This window comes from Phoenix dactylifera, unplaced genomic scaffold (assembly GCF_009389715.1).
Source record: "Phoenix dactylifera cultivar Barhee BC4 unplaced genomic scaffold, palm_55x_up_171113_PBpolish2nd_filt_p 000233F, whole genome shotgun sequence".
Taxonomy (NCBI): domain Eukaryota; kingdom Viridiplantae; phylum Streptophyta; class Magnoliopsida; order Arecales; family Arecaceae; genus Phoenix; species Phoenix dactylifera.
The window spans coordinates 501,458-526,825 of record NW_024067734.1 but is presented as its reverse complement, the minus strand read 5'-3'; the positions used below and the strand labels follow the sequence as shown (position 1 = coordinate 526,825).

At 39.1% G+C, this 25,368-nt stretch overlaps 1 protein-coding gene across 2 annotated transcripts; it reads left to right on the top strand.

The window, feature by feature from the left end:
- Window positions 1-25,347, top strand: LOC103718369 (casein kinase 1-like protein HD16). 2 transcript variants are annotated; one of them, XM_008807157.3, is made up of 17 exons: window positions 1-254; window positions 1,280-1,776; window positions 3,589-3,714; window positions 3,813-3,886; window positions 3,979-4,048; window positions 4,130-4,185; window positions 4,276-4,347; window positions 4,457-4,551; window positions 4,750-4,816; window positions 4,885-5,014; window positions 5,107-5,325; window positions 5,459-5,589; window positions 10,145-10,319; window positions 10,411-10,501; window positions 21,242-21,399; window positions 22,199-22,387; window positions 24,981-25,347. In XM_008807157.3, the coding sequence occupies exons 2-17, from the start codon at window positions 1,333-1,335 to the stop codon at window positions 25,038-25,040; spliced, it is 2,157 nt and encodes a 718-aa protein (XP_008805379.1). In that variant the 5' UTR covers window positions 1-254; window positions 1,280-1,332; the 3' UTR covers window positions 25,041-25,347. The 2 variants fall into 2 exon arrangements, with proteins under 2 accessions (XP_008805379.1, XP_008805378.1); XM_008807156.3 differs by having other exon boundaries at window positions 1-328.
- Window positions 25,348-25,368: the final 21 nt, after the last annotated feature.

The window sequence follows — 25,368 nt, the reverse complement described above, 5'->3', positions numbered from 1 at the left end:
GAATTGTGTTTGCACAACACGGTAAGGATTTGGACAGCGGTGGTGAGAGCGTTCTGAGAGCGCAGCTCCACGTTTTGGCCTCCGCCATTAGCCTTTCGTCTCCCCCCTAATCCCTCCCTCTCTCTTTAACTCCGATTTCCCTTCCCTGTTCTCGATTCGCGAGGAGACGACCGAGACAAGCCCTAACCCTACCGATACCTCGATCCTATCTTCGCCTTATCCTGCGGCGCCTCCAGCCACCACCGCGGCTCCTGGTAATGCCGAACTCCCGCCGCCGCCATCCAGGAAGATCTAAGCGCGATCGCACGCCGTAGTTGAGCAGTCGATCGTAAGCAAGTCGATCTTTCTGGTTGTGTTTGCCGATCACGTTTTCTTCGATGTTTTTTTTCGACGATCTTCCTGTTTCTTCTGAAGAAAAAATCAAATTTTTATGTGTTTTATCTTCCGATGATCACGTTCTCGTATCGATTTGGCTTCGATGATCCGTTGCAATGGTGTGTGGATTTTGGTGGTGCGATGAGGGATGTTTCGGAAAGTTTTGATTTTGATCTGTTCTTTATGGGATGAATCGAGGGAATAATTGATGATGGGATGGAAAGGGGATAGATTTCTTCCTTTCTTTTCTAAATGAATCTGTTGATGCCTCATAGTATAAAAGATTTTTTTTTTTTTTTTTGTTTTGGATTTCCTTAAGGGAGAGATTTGGAGAGCCTATTAAGGTTGGATAGACAGACTGATCACTTTTGCCAGTGACGATTCCCGTTCTTGTAAAGCTTTTTGGGGAAAAAGAGGAATTTTTCTGTGAAATCCGCAGATGAGATGATAGAGGTACCTCTTCTTTTTCGCTACGTTCGATCCCTTTCAAACGGATGTGGTGCTAAAACAGTAGGGCTCTTTATATTTATTACTGTGGGAAACCTCGGCTTGATCCTTCTTTATTATATTTGCTGATGTGATCGGTGAGCAGACGTTTCATACAGTCATTGATCGTGGCCCAAGAGAAAAATTTGATATTATCCCTATTTCTGACTGTTGCGTTGGCACTCCTCTTTGTTTCAGAGGGCATGGTATTGTCTGATCGTCGAGGGACTGTGTTAAATTCGCTGTTAAGCTTCATTTTCTTGGGGGCGTGGTTGCTTGATTTCTAAGCGAATTTGTTTTACTCTGCATCTTCTTTCTGACTTGTTTTGGATTTTTTTTTCTTGTGCTACTGGCTTATTCTTCATATGTGAACTGATTTCTTCATCTTTCTCCATGACATTGTTTCTTGGATGAGGAGATTGGAAGGGACCTCCAGGAATTTAATGTGGGTGTGACTTGCATGGGGAGAGGATGCCCGAGCTGCGAAGTGGAGCCCGACAAGCTCGTTTGAAATCCAAGAAACTTGATGATATTCCACCCCCTCCCCAGCGCATTGACCAAGCTGAAAACTGGGTATTGCCGACAACAAATAGAACAGGAAGGCGTGGTGGTGCAGGTAGAGGAAGGGGCTCGAATGCTGCAGCAGTAGTGAAAGGGCCTTCAGCTACACCAGTTAGGCCTACAGTTGGTGGTAGAGGAAGAGGTATTACGCTGATTGATTTGGACCCCGATCAGCCCTGTGAAATTCTACCTGGGGCTGCTGTTGGGGGAGCTGCTGTTCCGGGTGCCCAAGGCTTCATTTTGAATCAAGCTGCTGAGGGCATTGCTGATAAAGACTTGGCAATGGATGGTGGAAGTGCTGAAAAACTGATGGGAGCTGAAGACGATGGGAGTGCAGCTCCTGTCCCTGAGAGGGTATGCCTTTTATCCCGTTCAATTTATCTGTTATCTTTCACTTAGTAATGAAAGTGGATCTGGTTAGCAATATTTGGTTTGACTTTCTGGGTGAGTTTTATATTTATCACCCCGATCTCTGTTTCATATTCATATCTTTTTATTAATTTCTTAGAGAATATTTCTTCTTTATTAACTGTTGACCTATTGTATTGGAGTTGTTATAAATTATTTTCCTTTTTGAGGTTTGTTGGGACATTAGCTGCGAGTTGTTTTTCTGAACAGAATATGGAGTTTCTAGCTATGTATGCGTTAAGACTTTTTTGTACGTATATAAACACAGTTTTTATGTTTTATATGTGCAAGTTGGGCATATGGTCATTTGTATGTTGATTTGTTTCTTATGAAGATAACATAGTAAATTATATCATATCTGATTTCTATTAAGCTAATAAAATGCAAGTGCATATGGTTGTTACCATCTTTGCTATATGTAATGCATACATATAGCATGGCTAGATGTTTGTGCGTGAGGCTGTAGGTCTCCCGTAGAAGCGAGGCTGTGCATCTTAAATCCCCTTTCATTTTTAGTAATTATACCCTTTGACATTCACTCTTAATAAATGAGAAAGAAAGAGAAAGAAGTACCAAACTAAGCGGAAAGTATATTTGTCAAATCTATTCCAAATTATCATGATTGATGAAATCACAGCCCTCCATTGGATGTTTACTTTTGAATCAACTGCACACATAGCACGTGCATGGCACTAGTCTAAACTTAATCATTTTGAATGCTTATGTAGAATGCAAATATCAACTTCACTATATTAAATTATAGAAGTTTAAAGCAATAGAGGTTTAAATGCTTTCCTGGTCGGGAAGTTTCTTAGTTAACCCTGGGGAAGAACCTTAGAAACATGGTCTTTGGTTATTATTGAAGGATCATGGTTTTGGTTACTGATAGAATATGTATATAATTTAAGCACCTATTATTTTAGCTCATACTAGCCAATATGTTTCAAGCTATCAGTGGATAGCTGGAAATGAAATTCATATATTGGTCAAATAGTCTTATCATCTGGTTTTTGAATCATTTGATTTTAAACACATGTAGAGAACTGCATTGATTCTTGTTATTATTATTGCCGGCTATTATTCTTGATGTCTCATCATATGTTGCCCAAGTTAGCAGAGTTCTTGGTTCTACACTTTTTCAGTTTTCCATCTTGAGTGCGATGGATGATTTGTTTTGATCTCCTACTGAGGTAGCTGAAATATTAGATTTCAAAAACATATGGAAGGATGTTATGGCGATACCTTCATCCTTCAGATGATTTTGTCTGTAAATGTTTGACACATCTGAAATCTCATTTCCGGATATCTAGAATTTGATCTGAGGATCTCTGCATATTACCTTGTTATAGATGTGGTATTGATGCCTTTTATCATCGTAATAATTATTTTCTGAGGAGAAAGGTTGTATTGCCAATCAAAAGTTGTCATGTTTATGGCAATTTTTGGGGGATTGCATGTGTTGCAATCTGTTTTCTGAACATTTTGAAAACTGCACATCTTGTTTTCTAGATTTTTTTTTTTTTTTTTTTTGCTAAGAATCAGATGTCAAGTTTGATTCTATAAAATTATTGATTTGAATATTCCGTTGGTTAAATACAATCTATGACATAAAAATTTCAGCTTCTTAGGCAAGGGTTTCTTTTAATACTCTCCAATATATTATTGTTCTTACTGCATTTTTTCATGTAGTTAAAAATGATTTTCTATGGTCAAAGGACAAGACTATCATAAAGCTAATGTTGCCTGTCTCCATTGCAGGTTCAAGTAGGTAATTCTCCTATGTATAAAATAGAAAGGAAATTGGGTAAAGGTGGTTTTGGTCAGGTCTATGTTGGCAGAAGGGTATCTGGTGGAACAGAGCGTACAGGACCAGATGCCTTTGAGGTTGAACTCTGAACTAATAGTCAATTATTACTTGCATCAAGACTGTACACAATAATTGTAGATTTGTGCTAATAATGTATTACCTGCATCATCTGTAGGTGGCATTGAAATTTGAGCACCGTAGTAGTAAGGGTTGCAACTATGGCCCGCCATACGAGTGGCAAGTTTATAAGTAAGAATTTTTCATTTTGTGGTGGCATGTGCTTCATGTTTTCCTTGATAAAGCTAACTCGTATGTCTGACTCATTGGTTTCTGGTGTCAAGCACCCTTAATGGATGTTATGGAATACCATGGGTTCATTACAAGGGCCGTCAAGGAGACTACTACATTCTGGTGAATTCAAATTCTATTAAAACTTTTAGAACACTGGGATTATGGAAGTTTTGATAATTATAGCTTATTTAACTCTTTCAGGTGATGGATATGCTTGGGCCTAGTCTTTGGGATGTTTGGAATTCTGTAGGCCAAGCGTATGTGGACATACTTCTGTTTTGTTTTGTTTTGTTTTGTGTTCTATGATATCTTGCTTATGTTTGATTATTTAACACCTTATGGAACAGGATGTCAGCAAACATGGTAGCTTGCATTGCTGTAGAGGCCATATCGATTCTCGAGAAGCTTCACTCAAAGGGGTACTTTTTATAGTTTTGTTTTTTGCCTTCAATTAAATTTAGTTTGTTTATCTTCCACTCACTTTCACTAGTTCACTTCCTATTTAATGCTTCACTGTTTCTTGGTCAGGTTCGTGCATGGAGATGTCAAGCCGGAAAACTTTTTACTTGGTCAGCCTGGAACTGCTGATGAGAAAAAGCTCTTTCTTATCGATCTTGGTTTGGGTATATGCCTATTTTGAGCTTCATTTCCTTTCATCAATGTGATGTAAGCTTAGTGGCCTTGTGGAACCAGCATCTTCTAATGATTCTGCCTAATTAAATGTCCCTGTGATTTTAATGTTGTCTCTTCTCCTATTCTGTTATTTAATTTTTGTCCCCTAACGAATTTTAAGGGTGTGATTAATGGCTTACATGGTGCAGCATCAAGATGGAAAGAAACATCATCAAGTCAACATGTGGATTATGATCAAAGGCCAGATATATTTAGGTCTGTAGACTTTTAGATGCTTATCTCAGTTATGATCTCTGTTCCATTCTAATAATTTCTTTCGGCAGGGGAACCATAAGATATGCAAGTGTGCATGCCCATTTAGGTCGTACAGGAAGCCGGAGGGATGACCTAGAGTCCTTGGCCTACACTTTAATATTCCTTATCAAAGGAAGGCTACCCTGGCAAGGCTACCAGGTATATTATATCATATTCGTAGGCTTCTTGTGTCTATGACTTGTATTTGAACTAATCTGAAGCCCATTTTCATTATTGTTTAACAAATTCAGGGAGATAACAAGAGTTTTCTTGTTTGTAAGAAGAAAATGGCTACTTCCCCTGAGTCATTGTGTTGCTTCTGCCCTGCTCCATTCAAACAATTACTTGAAATAGTGACAAATATGAAATTTGACGAAGAGCCAAATTACACCAAGCTCATTTCCCTTTTCGAGGGTTTGATTGAACCATGCTCTCCGCTGAGACCTATCAGAATTGATGGAGCTTTAAAGGTTGTAGATGAGGGTCCACAAAGGCAGCAGCATTAATGCTTTTTGATCAGTATTTTATAAGCTGTTACCCTGATTTAATTTTCATCTACTGATTCTGTAAGATTATCTTAAGAGTTAATTTTTACATATTTAGGTTGGGCAGAAACGTGGAAGATTGCTAGTGAATCTTGAAGAAGATGAGCAACCTAAGAAAAAAGTCCGACTGGGAAGCCCAGCAACTCAATGGATTTCAGTTTACAATGCTAGGCGACCCATGAAGCAGAGGTAATTTAACCAGTACTAAATTGACTTGGGATGCATTGGATGCAACTGGTTTTGTGCTATAACTCAACTATATATGCTTTATCTGTGTGTGTGTGCGCCTTTCAGTTAGCATTCTATTTCAGGTGTTATTTGCTGCGAGTCATGAACTCCCCAATTAAGTTCTTTGGCATACCAAGTGCGATGATGCTTATTTTACATCAATATATGTGTATGTATATGTATGTGTACGTGCTTGTGTGTGTGTATATATGTGTGTTCTGTATATCAGAAGTTGACACTCATGTAATTAGTTTAAAATGTTTGAACTGGGTAATTTGAGTTAAATCATAAATCAGTACGCAAAGTTATTTTTTGATTGAGTGCAGGCAAAGAGGTGCGACAGAAGAAAAATGGTGAGCCAATAAATCAGTGTTCTTTTTTCTTTGCTTTAAATCAACTGTGATCTTGACTTGAGCTTTAAGCTACTCGAAGTATGATGTCAAAGTTGACAGTCTCTCATTTTCAAGCAACAATCTATACAAGTTTAAGTTGTAAAGGTCAAGGTTTTAAGTATTGGTGCCTGCGGCATGGTGTTCACCTGCCGGCACAGTATATGCCTTGCCATGCCAGCATGAGTACTGCATTGTGCCGGGAAAATTCCTTTTCTAAATTAAAATACTAAAAAAAGGTTAAAAAGGTTGCCATGCTGACCTGTGCTGGGTGTTAGTGCTGGCTCGCTGTATGAGTTTGGGTCTCTCCAGTTTCATTGCATGGCCGACACTTGAAGTCATGGTCATGTATTATTTAGAACATGTAAGCCAGACATGCACTTAGCTGGGATTAATTAATCACCAAAATGTTTGTGCAAAAGATGCTGTATTCTGACATCAAGATTAATACTCTTACATTTTACGTGTCAATAGAACACAATAACAAATTAACAATGCACTAAACAAGGTTAATATTGATTATTCACCAAACCAGGTGAAACAAAAATGCAGACTTATTCCTCCAATTAGCTGTAGTGGGTTCAGTATGATCTACTTTGGAGATCCTTTTATTTCTATGATCTTGTTTAGAGGCTTGTTCAGTACCTTGATTGAAGGAAATGTTTTCTTATAAAACTAAAATGTTTGATGAGGAATACTCTCTTGCGCTTTTACATATTCATCATTTAAGGGCTAAATGTCAACTATTTTGGCTGTGTTTATGGTAGTATGAGAAGATCGGGAGCCTGAAGCCTTCTTCCTTCCCTTCTAATTATTGACTCTTGAGTTTCAGAGACTCTGAGGCATCTAGCTTTTTAAAGACTGAACTCTCTACTCTAGGTTTTCCTTCCCATTCATTCTGTGACTCTTAGGATCCAAAGACTCCAAGACATCTAGCTTACTAAGGCCCAAAATCTGCATCCTAGTTTTCCAAATACTTCTCTCGGAGATGTGCTATTCAAAATGTGTCCCAAACATATTGCTTTCAAGATCTCCTTACTCTTCTTTGACTCTATGGTGTGATATTGCAACTGTTATGCTGTCATTAGCAATTCTTTTTAATTATTTTAATCCATTCTTTGACCAATTTCGCAAACCACATCTTTGAAAAAGCTGTTTTCTTAGCCTTATGAATTTTTCTTTTTCGTCACTATGCTTCATTTTTTTTTGTTTTTGTTTCTCACATGGTATGCTAGCCTTAATCTCTTTTCATATTTAGACCATTGATCTTGATTAAAATTTGCTGTTTATCTCATAAATGTCCCTGGTTGGTTTGACAAGTTAGTTTTCCCATAAAACTTGTTTATGCTAAATTCTTTACTTCCTTACATGGTCTTGTAAAATTTCACAAGTTGCACCTTTTCTTTTGACTTCTTTCTATGAACTCTGATGCAAATTCTAAAGCCTAAGTGATCAGTCCACAACTCTTCAGATCTAGAGGATCTAGGCTTCCGAACCGAGCTCCATTATAATCAAAATGTGGTTGAAGTTGGCTTTGAGTGACAAACTGTCAAACTATGGCAGGAATGAACCATTTACCTAAAGACACGAAGAATCTTTTGATTCTTGACATTGTAGGTTCTGCCATTGAGCTAAAGTAAACTTTCTACTAGTCCAAGGTAACTGAATTCAATGCGGTTAATTTCTTCAAGGACTCGAATTGATCTTCCACCCGCCTCCTCATTTGTTATATTTTGGCGTCACCTTGACTTACGTAAATCTGTTCAACTTTAATTGCATGAGTGTTCAGGATTTTACCTGCCTTATGTATGCCAAGTTGCTAAATTCATCTTTTATCCTCTTGCATGTTTCAGTAATGGGGAATGATTCTCACGAGGAGCTCTTCTCTCTCAACTAAAATCTTGTCATGAGACTTAACTAGCTGTACCATAACCTCGGGATTGATTATTTGTCTTTCAATGGCACTTGTAGCAAAATTTTGATTCTTAAGGCATGTGTGGAAAGTGTTCACATTTTCGTAAGTAGTGTTTAAAGTTGTATGGGAACAATTAGGGAATGCTAACGTAACCATGGCCAAACTAGGAAATGATTTGTTGATTGGTAGTTTTGTATTGATTTTCTTGATCACCTCGTAAATGTGCTTAAATGGCATTGGAGGTATCATGTACATGGTTGCTATCCTACATTAAGTCATCTTTATTATGGCATCTTGGTGGAAAATTTAGTTGCCCATGGTTTTATATAGTTTGCTGAAGTAGGTGTTTGATAATTCCAGCAAAATGCTTGAAATAGACAAGTTCTCCTTCTAGAGTTTAACATTTTAATAATCCCCAACTATAAAGGTCAGATAGACTTGGACTGGTAAACTGCATAATATTCACCTAGCATTTCTTTAAATCATTCATGGAGAAAAATTGCCTGTCATTGTTTTGAAGAGCTTGCTGAAGCTTCCCTGATATTTTCATCTAGGGCTTCAAACAAGTTGGGTTGGACCAGGATGGGCACATCCCAAATCCAATCCATATTTGAGCCAGGTTAAAAAATTGAACCCAAACCTAATGCAATTCCCTTCGGGTTGGATCGGGTCAGGTTTTATAATGATCTTATCATTCTATTAGATTTTTCAGGTCAAATGGGGGTCAAAAATAATCCAGACACAAGATGTAATATGCATACCTTTTTTGAGAATGCACAATATACATGTACGAGTTGATTAGCTAATTATATCGTAAATAAATCATGCAATAAAATAATAGCAAGCAACGTGTGTAGATATTTTATCAAGAACATATCCTATATGCTATTTGATTAATAACCACATATAGTTATAATTAGTAATACATTATTGGCTAACTATATTATAAAAGATAATCAATTTCTTATACTCAAGGAGGGTTTTGAAAGTTATAGCATACTAATTTTGGATCAGCTCAGGCTGATTTGGGTTTGGATTGGGAATTTAGTTATCAGTTCTGTATTCACAACATGTTATGTTTTTGAATCCAAGCCTAATCCAAGTAACTTTGGTTCGGGTTGGACCAGATTAATTTTGGTTGGGCTCTAGATTGGAAATGGGTTAACCCAATCAATTTCTAGTTCTATTTTCATCTCTTTGTCAGTCTAGTGTCTTAGCTCTGGATTTTGGACCTGCTATCCTTCTTCTGTGCTCCCATAATTTGTATCAGGACCAACTTTATCATGATTAGTTTTACATTTCCTTTTCTTGCCCTATTTGCACTTAAAATTGTTTTTCTAATTTCATAAGATATGAACATATTTGTATTCATGCTGCATTTCCAATTTTTTCGGGGACTGTGGCTTCTCTCTTCTTGCATTCAGCTCTCTCTTTTCTCATGTGCCACTAGTTCACTACTGGCTATTATAGGATTCCAGTTGGTCAATAGAAGTGCCACCGGTGCCGATTCCTGTTATGACACTTAACCCCCTATTTCTTCTTCCTTTTAGAATATTTGGTGAGGAGTAGTTCATCAGGTCAGTCCCAATTTTCTGAGATTTTGATAGGTTTTTTGTTCTTTATCGTTCCAAATGTTAGAAAGCTAGATCTTTTTGAACAATGGTACTGATGCTTGACTTGCATCTACTCATCTAAAACAGAAACCCATGGATCATGTCAATGAAGGTTTGCATTTTTTTCAATGATGTGATGGGGTTAAACCTTTTTTCAGTAATTATTTTAAATTCTGCCTACAAAAACATTTTTAATTCAATATGACTTTTATGCTTCTTTTAGAAAAATGCTATATCTACTGTCATCTTGTAAATTAAGTTCCTAAACTCAAATTTAATGTGATCTGATGCAACTTGGTCTGGCCCTTGAAGAAATTTGGAGAGTATCGGTTGCATTTCACTTCTAGTTGCCTTTCACCTCTGCTTGCATTAAAATTTTCATTTTCCTTTTTTCCCTCCCATAACTTCCCAAATTTTCATATCTGGAGCTGTACTATCAATTATACTCATTTGCCTGTCTTGCTAAATTTTATATTCTCCACTCCTCCTAAGATCATCCATGTAATTGTTAGTTTGAATCAATACAGGACAACGTTTTTTTTCTTTTTTTTCTTCTGTACCACTGAAAGTCTGAAACTCTGCTAATTTGATATTTCTAGATACCATTATAATGTAGCAGATGCAAGACTTCAGCAACATATTGAAAAGGGCAATGAAGATGGTTTATTTATCAGTTGTGTGGCATCATCAGCGAACCTTTGGGCTCTCATCATGGATGCAGGAACAGGTTTTTCTTCCCAGGTTTATGAGTTGTCACCTATGTTCCTGCATAAGGTGTGTCATAATTAAATCTGGCTGATCTATGTCTGTCTTCATGTTATTATTCTCTCCTTTGTGTTTTCATCTATATTTGGTTTTGTTGCAGGATTGGATTATGGAGCAGTGGGAGAAGAATTATTATATTAGTGCGATAGCTGGTGCTGCTAATGGAAGTTCATTGGTTGTTATGTCTAAAGGTTTGTGCAAAATGTCATATATTTCTTGTGCATTCTGTAGGTTATAAGCTTTCATAGTGAAGAACAGAATTCACACTAGATGTTATTGCCATTTTTCTGTAATAATATTGCTGAGCTTTCCTTTTTCAGGAAACTAGTAGACTATGAAACTTTTAAAATATTTTCATTGTAGTTTCTTGACATCAGAATGGTAGTAAGAATCCTGTAATCACAAAGAAGCAGAACTGTGTATACATTTATTTATGATTTTGATGGAATATTTTGATTATGTCAGTTAGCTTATAAGATGGTGTAAAGGAGGCAAAATTCACTGTATTCATTTCTGTCGTCAGCTCATGCACATTACTCCTTAATTATACTCTGATTTTCTTATTATGTTATCAGTTATTGATACATTCATACATGGATTCAAGTGACTTGCCAAGCTAATCTGTGCTGTATAATATATAAATACGAGCGATGTATGGGGTACATAACCCTGTATTTTTTGTGTGGTCCAGAGTAGTTTGTAGCTGTACATCAGTACATGTTTAGTGGGATGAACTATTACGTGCTGCAATTAACTAACACAGGCTCTCTCGTTTTTTCTATTTCTTGTTTCCCTTTCCCATTTTTCTCTTATTGTAAACATACTTGGCCACTCAGAGAAACTACAAAAGTGTGGAACAATTGTTAAGAAAAGTAATTAATGTGAAAAACAGGTAATGTGATCATAAAATGAGACAAATATATTTTAGAAAATACATGTGAAAAAATACTTTTTATTTTTTCCATTGGTTTTTCAAGTTTGAGTCAATTTAATAGGTAGCTGATGGGTTTTGGAATCGACCATAGCTTAACACGATGGGCTGGCCAATCAAAACTCGCCACAAAGCCTCTGGGCCACCAATTAAAGCCCTCCATGAGGCAAGCCCAGAAGTGTGAATTTAAATTTCAAAGACTCCCCACAGTTGGCGACACCTTGGCCAAAATCTCAAATGGCCTCTGAGACCAAGCTAGCTAAACGGGCAAAATGCGATCTGCATGCGAAACACTCGCGGTTGATTCTCGGAATGTGCGGAGGCTTCCTAATCCTTACCGACCTATGTGCCCGAATTCTGGGGCAATAGGCTCGCGCCTCTGCCTATACAATCCACTCTTGGGGACCTTCCAAGTAAGTGCTTACATTCCTTGACAGACCACTGAGAACCTCTTCTGTTTTCTGAGCATCATCCTGTCTTAGGCATTGGAGGGTCTCCCGTTGGACACTCCGGCGTGACTTCTTTGTCTTTGTTGTTTCAGGTTAGAGCTCGACCGTAGGCTAGGACCCCGACAATATATCTCCATCCCAATTGCGGCCTTGACGACCGGAATAACTCGTCCCCATGTGCTCTAGTGTCTCTCTCGCTCGGCGCCTAGGATAGGCCGGTTCTCAGCGGCAACATATTGGCGTTAGACGGAGGGAAGATCCCATCATAGGAGATCTCATAACCAATCACTATGAAGTCTCGAAGGGCACAACTAGCACCTTCCAACTCCTAACCAAGCACACTAGAGGAGTCCAACGGGTCTTTGCAGAGCCCACGGATGGCTCCACCTCTGCCAGAACCGCAACTGACCTCGGCGGTAACCCATGAGCAGTTCCAGCATGCCTGTTCCCAAAGTCCTAGCAAGGCTCCATGCAACCGCCATTCCTAGTCATGGAGTCCTGCACAGGATACTCAACTTCGATCTTCTGACTCTCCATGGGAGGAGTCAGCATCTAGTCCCTTCCTTCTCCGAGTAGTGAAGGCCTCTAGGAGGGAGCTGACCTCGATCGCAAGTTCGAGAAGATTCATCGGCGCCTTGAGGCTCTAAAGCAGCACTAGGCCGAGCACGGGAGGGTTGCAGAATTTACCACCGAACCTCTATTCTCAGTAGCAATAATATAGGAGCATGTTCCTCGCTTCAAGATGCCGTAGTTGGAGACATATGACGGTCTACGACCCATTGGATCATTTAGAAGCTTCAAAGCTATTATGATGCTCCAGGGTGCCACTGATGCAGTGCTATGCATAGCCTTCCCTGTTACGTTGCGAAAAACAGCTTGGTTATGGTACACTGGGTTGTGGCCGGCTCCATCCACTCCTTCAAGCAGCTTGGTAGGACCCTGAACACTACCCAGGGGCAAATCCTCATCGAAATCCACAACCAAAGCTACGTGAAGTTGCCTCGAAAAATGAGACTGGTAGCTCGCAAGGACATGACTTAGTTTTGCTAGTTTCAATGCAACTATGGGCATGATACTGAGGATTGCTTATAGATGAAGAATGAAATCGAGGCCTTGATTCAATGGAGTTACCTTGGTGCCTACGTCCATGACCCCCACATGATCGAGCAGATGCTGGTCGGGAGCAACCAGCCACCGAGACGCAGGTTGACAATTGGCCAACTGCGAGGGTCATCAATATGATAGTCGGAGGAACAACTGCTGGCAGTACCAGTTCGTTTGCTCGGAGAGCTTATGCGCGAGTTGCCTTGGTTGGGAGCCCGTCTTCGAAGAGAACAAGGACGAACAAAGTCATTTCCTTCTTGAATTCTAACGTGGAGGGAGTTCAAACCCCCATGATAATGCTGTTGTAGTTTTCCTTACCATAGTAAATTATGATATAAAAAAATTTTAGTGGATAATGGAAGCTCGGCAGACATTGTTTTATGAGGCCTTTTATAGAATGAGCTTAGCGCCTGATCAGTTAAGGAAGATCTGCTCTCCTTTGGTTGGCTTTTCTGGAGATTCGGTCCCAGTGGAAGGTGTCATCGCCCTTCCTGTGACAGCAGGATAGGCCTTATGGCAATCCACTATAATGTTAGATTTTCTGGTCGTCAAAGTCCCATTGGTTTACAATGCTATTCTCGGGCAGCCAGGCCTAAATGCTCTGCGCGCCGTAGTTTCTACCTACCATTTATTGATGAAGTTTCCAACTAAGAATGGTGTAGAAGTTCGAGGTGATCAGGCACTTGCTCGGTAGTTTTATCTAGCTACACTCAAGGAAAAGAAGCCAAAGGAGACGCTGCCTATTGAGAGCTTCTAGATATGGGATCAAAGTCGGCGGAACCATCCCAAATCGGGCAGTTCCAGCCATTTCGAGCCGTACTCGGTACGATTCTAACAACGAAAATGAAATTTGTTACTAGAACCGAAGAAGGAAAGAGAGAGCGAGCGAGGGAGGGTGAGGGAGAGGTCAGGAACCCCGATGGAGGGCCGGCGGATTCCGACTTCGCTTAAAAATTCAAAATTTTTTTAAGGCCGCGACTGGACCCCAATTTTGCTCCGTTCGAAACAGAGGAAACAGCTGCGACCTCACTTTCCACGGCTTCGGCTAACCTCCGTCGGCCCCCTCTCGGCGTCCGCCACCCTCCTTAGGCCTCCCTCCCTCTCTTCCCCTTCTCTATCTCTCATTTTCTCTCTTCCATGGTACCGTGCCTATCTCGGTACAGGCCAGGCATAACCTGTATCGTGTTGTGCCGCCGAGGAACCGGTATGGTGCCCGGTACCGATTCCTCCAACCTTGCTTAGGATGACTAGAGCCAGCCGAGGAACTCCTCTTTGTACCTTTGGGTGAGGTGGAGCTGAGCCGAATAGTGTAGGTCGGAGCCTACCTTAGCGACGCCTCTAGGACCCAGTTGGTGGAGTTTCTTTGGGTAAATGTTGACATCTTTGCTTGGTTAGCCTCCTACATGCCGGGCATAAGCTCGGAGGTCATCGTCCACAGGTTGAATGTGGACTCGACTTATTGGCCTGTCAGGCAGAAAAAAAGGAGCTTCGCCTTAGAAAGGCAAAGGTGATTGAAGAGGAGGTCAATAAGCTTCTTCGCGCAGGTTTCATCCGAGAGGGGAACTATCTTGATTGGCTGGCCAATGTTGTCCTGGTCAAGAAAGGGAATGGAAAATGGCGAATGTGTATCGACTTTACCGATCTCAACAAAGCCTGCCCAAGGATAGCTTTTCCTTATCGAGGATTGACTTGTTAATCGATGCCACCTTAGGACATCAGCTACTTAGCTTTATGGACGTCTTATCTGGCTATAACCAGAGTCAGATGGCATCGGAAGATGAGGAGGAGATCTTGTTTATGACGGACAAAGGGCTCTACCACTACAAAGTCATGCCCTTCGGAAACAACGGAGTCACCTACCAACTCCCTGGTCAATAAGATGTTCAAGGAGCAGCTTGGCCGTAACATGAAGGTCTACATCAATGACATGCTGGTGAAGAGCCAACAAGCCGAGCACCATGTAGCTGACCTAGAGACTTTCCGAACCTTGAGAAGATATCACACTAAGCTAAATTGAGTTTATGGTGACCTAACGTGGGATAGAGGCAAATTTTGAGAAAATCCAAGCCATGCTAGAAATGGCTCCCCCGAAGACCAAGAAAGAGGTAAGTCTTGCTGGGCGCATCATGGCCTTGAGTCCGTTTGTGGCAAGATCGACCGAGTGGAGTTTGCCCTTCTTCAAAGTCCTGAGGCATTTGAAAGACTTGTGACAAGATTGATTGAGAGTAGTTTTTCCTTTTTCAAAGTCTTGAGGTAGTGGAAAGACTTCTGCTGGATGAAGGAATGCCAAGCTGTGTTCAAGCAGCTGCAAAGTTACCTCAGTACCCTACTGCTTCTCTCCAGATTGATTCTTGGTGAGATGTTATACCTTTATGTTGCCATCTCTTCGACCACCATGAGTTCAGTCCTGATTCGTGAAGAAGCTGGCGTCGAAAGGCCTGTATATTATATAAGCTAGGTCCTTTGAGATGCAGAGACAACATACCCAATGTTGGAAAAGGTGGCCCATGCACTTGTCATCTTAGTAAGAAGACTTTGGCCATGTTTTCAAGCTCATTCGAACACCATCTTCACCGACCAACTGGTAGGGCAAGTCTTGCAAAAGCTAGATTCCTCGGGGAGGTTGGTTAATTGGGCAGTGGAGCTCGGTGAATTTGACATTCACTACCTGCCCAAATCCTCCATCAAGGTGCAAGGTTGGCGGACTTCATCGTGGAGTGCGCGGAGGATAGTACATCGCTCGTGGAGCATGAGCGAGACGATTCCTAGAAGTTCCATAAAAGTAGGGCTAGGTTGATCTTAACCAGCTCGGAGAGAGTGGTTACAGAATATGCACTGTGCATCAACTTTAAGGTCTCAAATAACAAGGCGGAGTACGAGGCTCTCCTCATTGGGTTGAGACTAGCTCGAGAGCTTTAGGTGCAACACCTGAAGGCCTTTGTTGACTCCCAACTAGTTGTTGAACAGGTTCGAAGAGATTTTGAGGCGCTCTAGTGATGGAACGGTACCTGCAGAAGGTTAAAGAAGTTTTTTCAGCCTTTGAGAAATTCAAGATTCTGCAGATTTTGAGGTTAGAAAATGCCAGAGCTGACCTGATATCAAAGTTGGCTACCTCAGATTTCTTTGACCTTCAAAAGATAACCTACCTAGAAGTACTTGATCGGCCGAGCATAGAGGAGTTGTCAACCCCTGTACTGTAAATCGATCTTGAGCAAAGCTGGATGGATGCACTCGTGGAGTATCTCCATGATGGCAAGCTCCTAGAGGACCAGAGAGAGGCCCGAAGACTGAAGAGCCAAGCTGCATGCTACATTCCTTTGGAAGGAAAGCTCTACAGGTCATTTACCCTTTTCCTCCTTCGATGTCTTCGACTGACTGACGCCGAATATGAGCTTCGAGAGGTCCATGAACCGACCATAGCTCAAGACAAATTGCTACCCAATCAAAGCTCGCCACGAAGCCTCTAGGCCACCAATTAAAGCTCGCCATGAGGGAAGCCCAGAAGTGCGCGACTGATTTTAAATTTCAAAGACTCTCCATAGCTGGAGACACCTCGGCCGAAATCTCGAATGACCTCTAAAATCATGCCAGCTAAATGGGTAGGACGCGATCTGCATGCGAAATGGCCATGCCTGATTTTTGGAATGTGCGAAGGCCTATCATTCTCGGCTCACCCACATGCTCGAATTTTGGGGCGACAGGATCACGCCTCCTAAACAATCCACTCCCGGGGGACCTTCCAAGTAAGTGTTTGCGTGCCTTGATAGTCCACTGAGAACTTTCTCTGTTCCTTGAGCATCGTTCTGACTTAAGAATTGGAGGGTCCTCTGCCGGACACACTTCGGTAAGAGAACTTTGTCTTTGTTGTTTCATGTTGGAGCTCGACCGTAGACCAAGACCCTTACAATAGCTCTCCGTCCCAATTGCGGCCTTGCATGACCGGAATAGCTCATTGTTGTGTGCTCCAGTGTCTCTGTCGCTCGGCGCCTGGGTCAGGCCGGTTCTTAGTGGCAACAATAGCTAAGATGTAATTTATGGATGTTTGCAAAAGAAACTTTTCTTTTTCTCGTATCTACTCTCTTCTTATAGGACATGAGTGCCTTGGGTTCGAAACACGGAAACAACCTCTTTGTACACAGGGGTAAGGCTGCATATATTTGACTCTCTCTAGACCCCACAATGCCGAGAGCCTTGTGCACTAGGATGCTTTTTTTTTTATTCTTCCTACAAGAAACAAATAGAAGTGTGATGTATTGCAGAAGAGTGGTTTTATCAAGAAAATTATGGAGAATCTTTAATTCAGATTTTTCTCCATTCCTTTGTCTTTTGTTTTGAATCATCTAGGGTTTAGACCTTCAAGTGATGGATTGGACTTAATGCTTTGCAGAGGCAAGAAGCAACAATGGGTTTCTCTCTTCCCTCCTTGTTGCGTCCCTTTCTTCGGTGCTTATGTATTGGGAGTCCAGTTCCTAGGAGTTTCTTATCTAGTTCAGATTTTGGGATGAGTTCCCCAAATAAATGTGTCAAATCAGATTCCCCAAAACCTCCAAATGTTAGTGGGACATGGATTTTCCACAAACTCTCACATGGAAACCACCTGATCAGCATGGCATGGGATGACATGACATGATAACTAACAATATGGTATTATGCCAACCATTGATCAGCTCACGTGCAGCACATAATAGTTGAATCCTTGATGTGATGCAGGCAAGTTTGTCCACATGAAAGTTTTACCACAAAAGTTTACATGCTAAAAAACTTACTGCTACATATAAAATCAAGAGAACCACCACTGCATTGGAAGTGCACATGGTGCTTAGTTACCAGAAGCAGCTTGGATGTGGGTATGGGGCAGCAGGTCTCTTAAACATATTTAATAACAGAACACTTCTGAAGTGGTTATGAGGTCAAGTTTCCTAGGAGATCTGGAAGTGGGTGGGGCATTATAAATGGAAGATTCCTATTACTAGTGTTTTGTGGTTCTGTTATTGATGCTAGAATTATATGAGAAATGAATGTGGACAAAAATCAGATTTATATTTCAAAAACATTGTCGTGTGGAGTTGCTTTTTTCCAAATATTGGAGGATGTGGATGAGAAACTACAGCCTTGGCTGGGTGTTAATCTTAACAAACACATTTAGAAATGTGGAGATTGTGCTTGAAAGCAAACTTTAATTCCTTTCTTGCTCTGGGAGCCTTGGGATGCTCAAATTTGTAGCATTTGTTATGTCAGTGCTTGATATGCGAATCTACAGAAATTAGAATGAGCCATGTAATCTGATAATAGGAACAACAAAAAGTCTTAAAATAAATCTTGCAAGCATTTCAATTTGTATCGATAACTTCCTATTCCTTCTGTTTCACATGTTTTTAAGATGTGAGTTCAGAAATCATTCTTGAGGCTGTTTGGTTCCTCCTTGAACTTTATGCTTCTTCCAAGAACACTATTTGTACAAGTTTTGTTACCTTTGAACATGATGAACATAAGCTTGCTTTTGTCAAACTACATTCTTATCTTCAATATCATAGTCTAGCACATGAAGGTTTTCACTACATCTAGAATAACGAAGACCAAAGATCTTTCCATGGGAAGGGTATCCAGTGGTTGGATCATCGAAGTGTTGAATCTCTTCTAGTTGATCCTTCTGCATTTACTGCTTTAAGGAACTGTAAAAAGATAAATTTTGATCAAAGAGATCATCAATTTCAGCACTTTGTTAATTAAGATTAGATGTCCTAGTGTATTTCGATCTCTTGATTGATGGTGAATGTTGAATGGAGGATGCTAGCTGTTTGTCCTAGTCGAAACATCCAGTGAATATAGATCTTCCAAGGATTTATGGTATTCCAATTTTTTTTTTTAATGAGTCTCAAATAAGGAAAAGAAGGCCAAGGATATTAGGTGGCCACTTTTTGGGGCCCCACATTAATAATTGGCTAGCCAAAACTCTCTCTCTTGCATCACTAAAAGGAGAAGCTTGAAAAAGTTCTTTAATCAGGAGTCATAATTTGGAAAGGATGTCGAGAAATGCTTGCAGGCTATCTAAGGTGTCTCAATATGGAAAGGACTTCCTCCAGATCTTGTATGATGTTATTTGGCCTAAATGAGAGAAGATTTGTATGTCTTAGGCTACACATAAAACTTGTTCAATTAGGACTCTATAAGGAAAGAGAATCTAGTTCTATGATTATTCACCCTTCGCAAGGTTCCCCTCTTAGTCAGCAGAATTAGGAGTTGATTCAGATGCAGAGACACAGATCTCTTTAGAAAAAAAAAGAACGAAGTGCCTAGGAAGTGAGCGCGGTTGTGAATTTATCCAGAGATTCCAAACTGGCTGTAGACTATGCAGAGGTTTTCTGCTACCAAGCATCCTCTTTTGGTGCATAACGAAGAAAGAAATGAAGAGGGCTGCCACATTATGAGGCTTACAAGCAATCAGTGCCCTACTAAATACAGTCTTTCATCATCTCAAGTGATGAGATGTCCATGATACTTTCATTTTTATTATTTTCTACTTGTTTTGGTTTCTATATCAGACACCCTATAAATCTGTAAATAGGTCTGGTCTTTCTTAAAATGCTGACGAGTAATAAGTAGAGAGTTGAAGTGTTTTCTGTTTTTCATGAGATGATGACATAGTGCATGCGTGAGGCTTGCAGTTAATTGTGAGGCCTAGGTTCCCGGTTTAGTGAGATGCCACTTGGTAAATCCTTCCTCTTTATTCTAATTATTTGACTTTCTCTTGAATTTTGCATGTTTGCATTGCTTTGTCTTCTGTACCTTATACTTCAGATGCAATTGATGTTTGATGGAATTTATTAGGTTCCTCTCTTAAGCTCTAAAATCAGTTTCAGCAGCTATAAAACCCTAATGTTCCATAGCAGGCCTTAAAAGACTAATTTGACTGCTTTAACCTAAATCTGTGGCAATCACTTGATATCTGATACCATTTTTTTCTCGAAAAGCATCTCTCGGCTAGTTCACCTTTATTCAAAAGCCAGGTCTAGTAAATTCTAGAATCTATAGTTCTAGCAGGCCTTAGATACCCAAAGCTTTGCACTATCTTGCATCTGATTGACATTGTTTTTTATTGTTTCTGGTTCCTTTTAGCTCTGTTCCAGGAATAATTTGACTAGAATACCTACAAGCAGCTGATTGATAATGTGTTTTCAATCCTATTATTTTTTTTCCTAGGTAATTTGAGATAAATGCCACCAGATTAAGACATGGGGGTGTAGTTGAGCCGAGCTCAATTGATCTTGGGTCTGGGCAAGCTTGTTCGGAATTAATTTTGAGCTTGTACTCTTGGATCAAGATTAATTTGTTTACCACTATTTCGAGCTCAATTTGAGCTTAATTTCAACCTAGCTGAACACGATCCTAATTGATCAGCTTGATAATCCTAAATCGAGCTGAAATCAGTTCAAGATTGAATCTAGCTTGATTCAAGCCTGAATTAACATTTATTTGATTCCAAGAACAAATAAAATACAATGATTAAAGCCTTATATACATAAATGTGAATATATTTGAACCTTATTGACCTGAGCCTGATCGAGCTGGGTCAAATTTTGACCCTGCTTGAAGTCAATTTTGAGCTTGTTTGGCTGGTTCAAGCTTGATTTGTTTGGCTTCACATCGAGCTTGGTTATTGCATTGCTCAAGCTGCTCAGTTTGTTCGCAGCCCTACTAATAAAGCAGTTTGGTCTTGTTAAAAATGGTGTTTAAGAATTGGTATTATGTTATTTAGTTTCATGACCAAACTAAGGAGTGGTGTAATATCAATTATCTAGAGTATGCAAATCTCCCTTAAATTTGGTTCTCTCTCTCTTTCTCTCTCTCTTAGAGGCGAGTGTTTTGGTCCTGTCATTTATTGGGTTGTCTGTGTAATTTTACTGATGTAATCTGGCCATTAAGTGTAAGCTACACCAAGAAGGAAAAAAATCATTTCTCTGGCTTCATACTAGTAGTAATTAAAGCAATCATTGTGAATCGAAATATTAACTCTTGCTTGTAGACCTTATTGTATGTGCTCTCTTAGAGGCGAGTATTTTTGTTCCCGTCGCTTATTGGGTTGTTTGTGGCATCTTACTGATATAATCTGGCCATTAAGTGTTAGCAACACCAAGACGGAAAGAAATCATTCCTATGGCTTCATACTAGTAGTCATTAAAAGCAATTATTGTGAATCTAAATATTAACTCTTGCTTGTGGACCTTATAATATTTATTTAGTGGCATGGAATTTAAATTATTTTGTGGCATTTTTACTGGATAAGTCAACAAAAATAAATGCATGAAGTACATTTTTTTCATTCTTGCACTCATGTTAGGTGTTTATTCTGATCTGCCTAACCACTCAGTTTTTGAAGCTTTTCAGGAATTTACTACTGTTTTCTTTGATGGCTTGCTAATAGCAATTATTGTTGTCCCACAATGCAGGAACCCCTTATACTCAACAGTCTTATAAAGTTAGCGAATCATTTCCTTTCAAGTGGATCAATAAAAAGTGGAAAGAAGGTTTTCATGTTACATGTATGACTACCGCTGGCAGTCGTTGGGGGGTAGTCATGTCAAGGAACTCTGGCTATTCTGATCAGGTAGTCTAATTTATTCTCTGATACGCACTTGCACCTTTACCATACTGCATATGCTGTTTCTTATTATAACCTCACATTTGTTTTTGGAATCATCTTCAGTTCGTTTCATTCAGACCATAGACATCGATTTTTTTCAAACAGATGAAGAAACTCGTGAATAAAAAACATACATCAGTTATAATGTGAATTGTCATATTTGGTTGATGTCCATGAGTTTTTTTAATTCATCGAAGTTTTTTCCCCTGAATTTTGTTACATCTTTTATTGGAAATAGCCTGTGTATAGACAAGAAGTTTCACATCGTCATCATTAATCCAACATTTCTATAACTACATTTTCAGATCATTCTGAAGTTTCACATCATCATCATTACATATGGTCCATTCAGTTTCTTTTTTTTAATTTTTTCATGGCGCCGAGAAATCCTGTCCGTCCGGTAAAGGCTTTTTAAATCTCATGACATCTATATTTTGGTGACAAAGTTAAATCTACTATCTAGGTCCACAATCGTTTTATCTTGAAAAGATCATTTTATCACTGAGATTTAAAAGTTTTGTTTTTTATTTTTTTTATGATTTTGTCATTTCTTCTTTTCAGAAGACAAAATGAGATATTGGTCATTATCAGTTTTACTAGGAATGAAGGTTAATCCTTTCATTAAATTCTTCTTCTCCATTAGGATATCTATTTGTTTGATAGTACTACAGTTGCTGAATGAAAGAATGACTGGGTCCAACTGCTTGAACATTTTCCCTGTTATATAGCTCTTTCTGCGGCTTTATTCATCACTACAATGCAGGTTGTAGAGCTGGATTTTCTTTACCCAAGTGAAGGAATCCACCGTCGGTGGGAGAATGGTTACAGGATAACTTCTACAGCAGCAACTCCTGATCAAGCTGCCTTTATACTGAGCATACCGAAAAGAAAATTGATGGACGAGACACAAGAAACTCTTCGAACTTCTGCTTTTCCTAGTAACCATGTAAAGGTATGCCAATATTCACATAATCAGCGGACCTTCTTGTTTGCCTGAAGTGGAGGGTATACAAATGTGTTAGTCACCTCATTAATGAGTTATGTGAAGATAGCGCACTCTTCATCATTGCTAACCTGTCTGATGCATTCGTAACAATCAAGTGATACCTAAATATGTTGAATGATCCTATGTACTTTTTGTTCAAATTTTCATTCATGCATGCTTTGAGTTTTCGTTTGATGGTTGCAACTACAATTTGGAAAGCTCAGTAATTCTGGTACAGCGACTGCCACCTAACTCATATGTAGGTGGCTTTTTGTAATAAATTGATTAAAATTTCTTTCAGAAAGTATCATCCTATGCTTATTTTCATTCCTTTTCTTATACATATGTTGCAGCCTATTACATCATAACTTTCATTATTGTGAACTCTAATTGTTTGAAATACTAAAGAAAAGACTATCTCCCTGATGGGCAATATGATGTTTTAAAGTTTTCCTCTCATTTTTGTACTCTGCTTATCTTCATCGTTCATAATTGTCTACTTTTTTGCTTACATACCATGCTAAATTACATAATTATTTCCCATTATTGTGAATACCAAACACTTTATCAAAGAAATGTCTAAGGTGGCTTACATGATAAAGAAATGTCTCCATGGTGTCTATTGATGATATTTCATTTAATTCTTTTCTCATTTGACGGTTGAAAATGAAAAGAAAGCATTGTCAGAGGAAACTATTTATTAATAAACATCTTGAGACAATACACTGCCACCCAGTACTCAAATTTTGGAAATTTTTCATGTAATATGTTATCCTGTGCTTAAGTTCTTCAGCAGTTTTCTAGTGCATATGTGCAAGGACTTGTTTCATATTAAGAAGCTAAGCTTTATTCCATATATTCCAAATACATTATTTTATGATGCTTTGATTTTTTCTTCATCTGTGTATTCATTTTTGTTCATCTCTAAGGACGCACATAAACTGATTTATCAATGGAAGTGGGTATTTGAATAACATATTAGATACCTTAGAAGCATTTAAGTGCCAAGTTTTGATGTTTGTGCAGTGACTTTGTTAGTCGAGAAAGTTTAAAACTTGGAGTGAGTTAATTTTGTCACACTTTCCTTCTTGGCCTGTGACTGAAGATAAGCACAAGATATTTTCTTGTTATAGGAAACTAAAGACTGAGGAGACTTAGTGGTGAAAATTTGGATGAATTAATTCAAGGCATAAAAATTATGAAAAGAATAAAGGAAAAGTAAAACTTGAGGAAGATGAAAGCAGAGTTAGGGTTTTGCTGATTTGTTCTTCCACAGGACTATTAATGCCTACTTGATCGTCTTTGAGGTGGTGGGAAATGCAATGAGCCTAGTATGAGAAAAAGGTAAACTTTTTGGAGATTATATTGGAAGCAAAACTAGAAAGTTGGACAGGTGATACATTGAAGACAAGATCAGTGCAGATTCTAATTATATAGGTTTTGAAAATGGAACCAACCTTATTGTGAGTAGAACCTTCAACGGAAGTAACAAGTATGGGCTCCTGATCAAATGATTATTGCCAGCTGATCCATGTTTTCTGATATGGAGCGGCCCATGTGATAGATACTGATATCTATTTGTCCCAGCAAATGTCAATGTGAAAGGTTGTTTCAAAGGCTTCCATTTCATTGGTAGCTACTTTAAATTGTATGGGAGATTGGACATTCTTTCCATGAATGTAACACGAACCATGTTTTGGTCTTGCTGTCATAGTAGCTGATGCATCTGATATCATAGCATATATGCTGCCCACTGGCTTTTATCCTGTTGCAAAGACTATACTTCCAACACTGCCTGTTTTCCTTCTTTTAGCCTCTGAGTTTTGGCTCCAGTTGTGACTGATCTTAAGTAATTGAAACCATCCAACTCTGACAGCATTCTATTAACTTCTGAATGAAAGCATTAAAATTTTCTGTGGACTTGTCTCTTCAGATTGGTATTGGTGGCTATTGATTTGGAAAGCCATCGTATCATATATGGAGTGGGTCAACTGAACAAAAAGGGAAATTTTGTCACAATACAGAACCATGCAGATACCCATGTGTTTTCAAGATGTCTGGCTTTCAAGGAGAAGAGGTCGTAAGATAAAAAGGATGTTGGGCAAATAGTTTGGCCTCTCTCTTCTGCTGCTATTCTCAATTTTTAATGTTTGAAGTAGTAGTTGCTTTGTTCTATTTTTTAAGCATGCAGTACTTCAATTCTGTTGGCATGGGCTCTTGAAAGCTTCATTACTTGATTTCATCTACAAGAAACCTCACATAATAACTTCATAGCAGTATATGAATTTTTCAATCTTATTGTTATCCTTTCATTCCTGTTGCCTATTTTGCCTGTCTTTTGTACCATATTGTACTAGTTTGACCTTTGCTTGTTTATCTTATTTGTAAGCTTTTAACTCAGATATTTTATGGTGCTACTAGCTAGCTCTTATTTTTCAATAATTGCATCTAGATTCTATAACTCTTTCAATTCCTCAAATTCCCTCACTGCTTATATTAAGAGCTTAATGGCATGGACAATTTTATGCACACTCCATTATTAATACTCTTATTCTTTCAGGACAAATGGGCCAAGAATCTTTATATTGCTTCAATCTGCTATGGCCGGACTGTGTGTTGATGATGCTTAGCTGCATATGTGTTTCATGAGTGGAAGCTATTGACTATCAATTTTGAAAGATGAGGGGCTTGTTCATGAATAGTGCTGCAGTTTTTTATGTTTGGGTTGCAGTTTTAGATTTGTCTTCCTATAAGTAGAAGAAAATGAAAAAGAAGTGTGGCCTCCCTCATACTTCCTCATCCCTGTATAAATATTCCAAAGTTCATGCTATAGACCAACTGTAGCCCTATCGCTTTTGATCTGAATATTTGCTTACATTATATATTTTTGTTTTTGGAAATTGAAGCCCAAGTTGGGTTTTCTATAATGCAGCAATCCCTAAATTAGT

What these genes read in the sequence shown, in the direction of transcription:
- LOC103718369 (XM_008807157.3), top strand. Translation starts at nt 1,333, where the DNA reads ATGCCCGAGCTGCGAAGTGGAGCCCGACAAGCTCGTTTGAAATCCAAG. An exon ending in AGGCGACCCATGAAGCAGAG is followed by an intron (nt 5,590 to 10,144) that starts GTAATTTAACCA and finishes TGATATTTCTAG; the next exon opens with ATACCATTATAATGTAGCAG. An exon ending in CACCTATGTTCCTGCATAAG is followed by an intron (nt 10,320 to 10,410) that starts GTGTGTCATAAT and finishes GTTTTGTTGCAG; the next exon opens with GATTGGATTATGGAGCAGTG.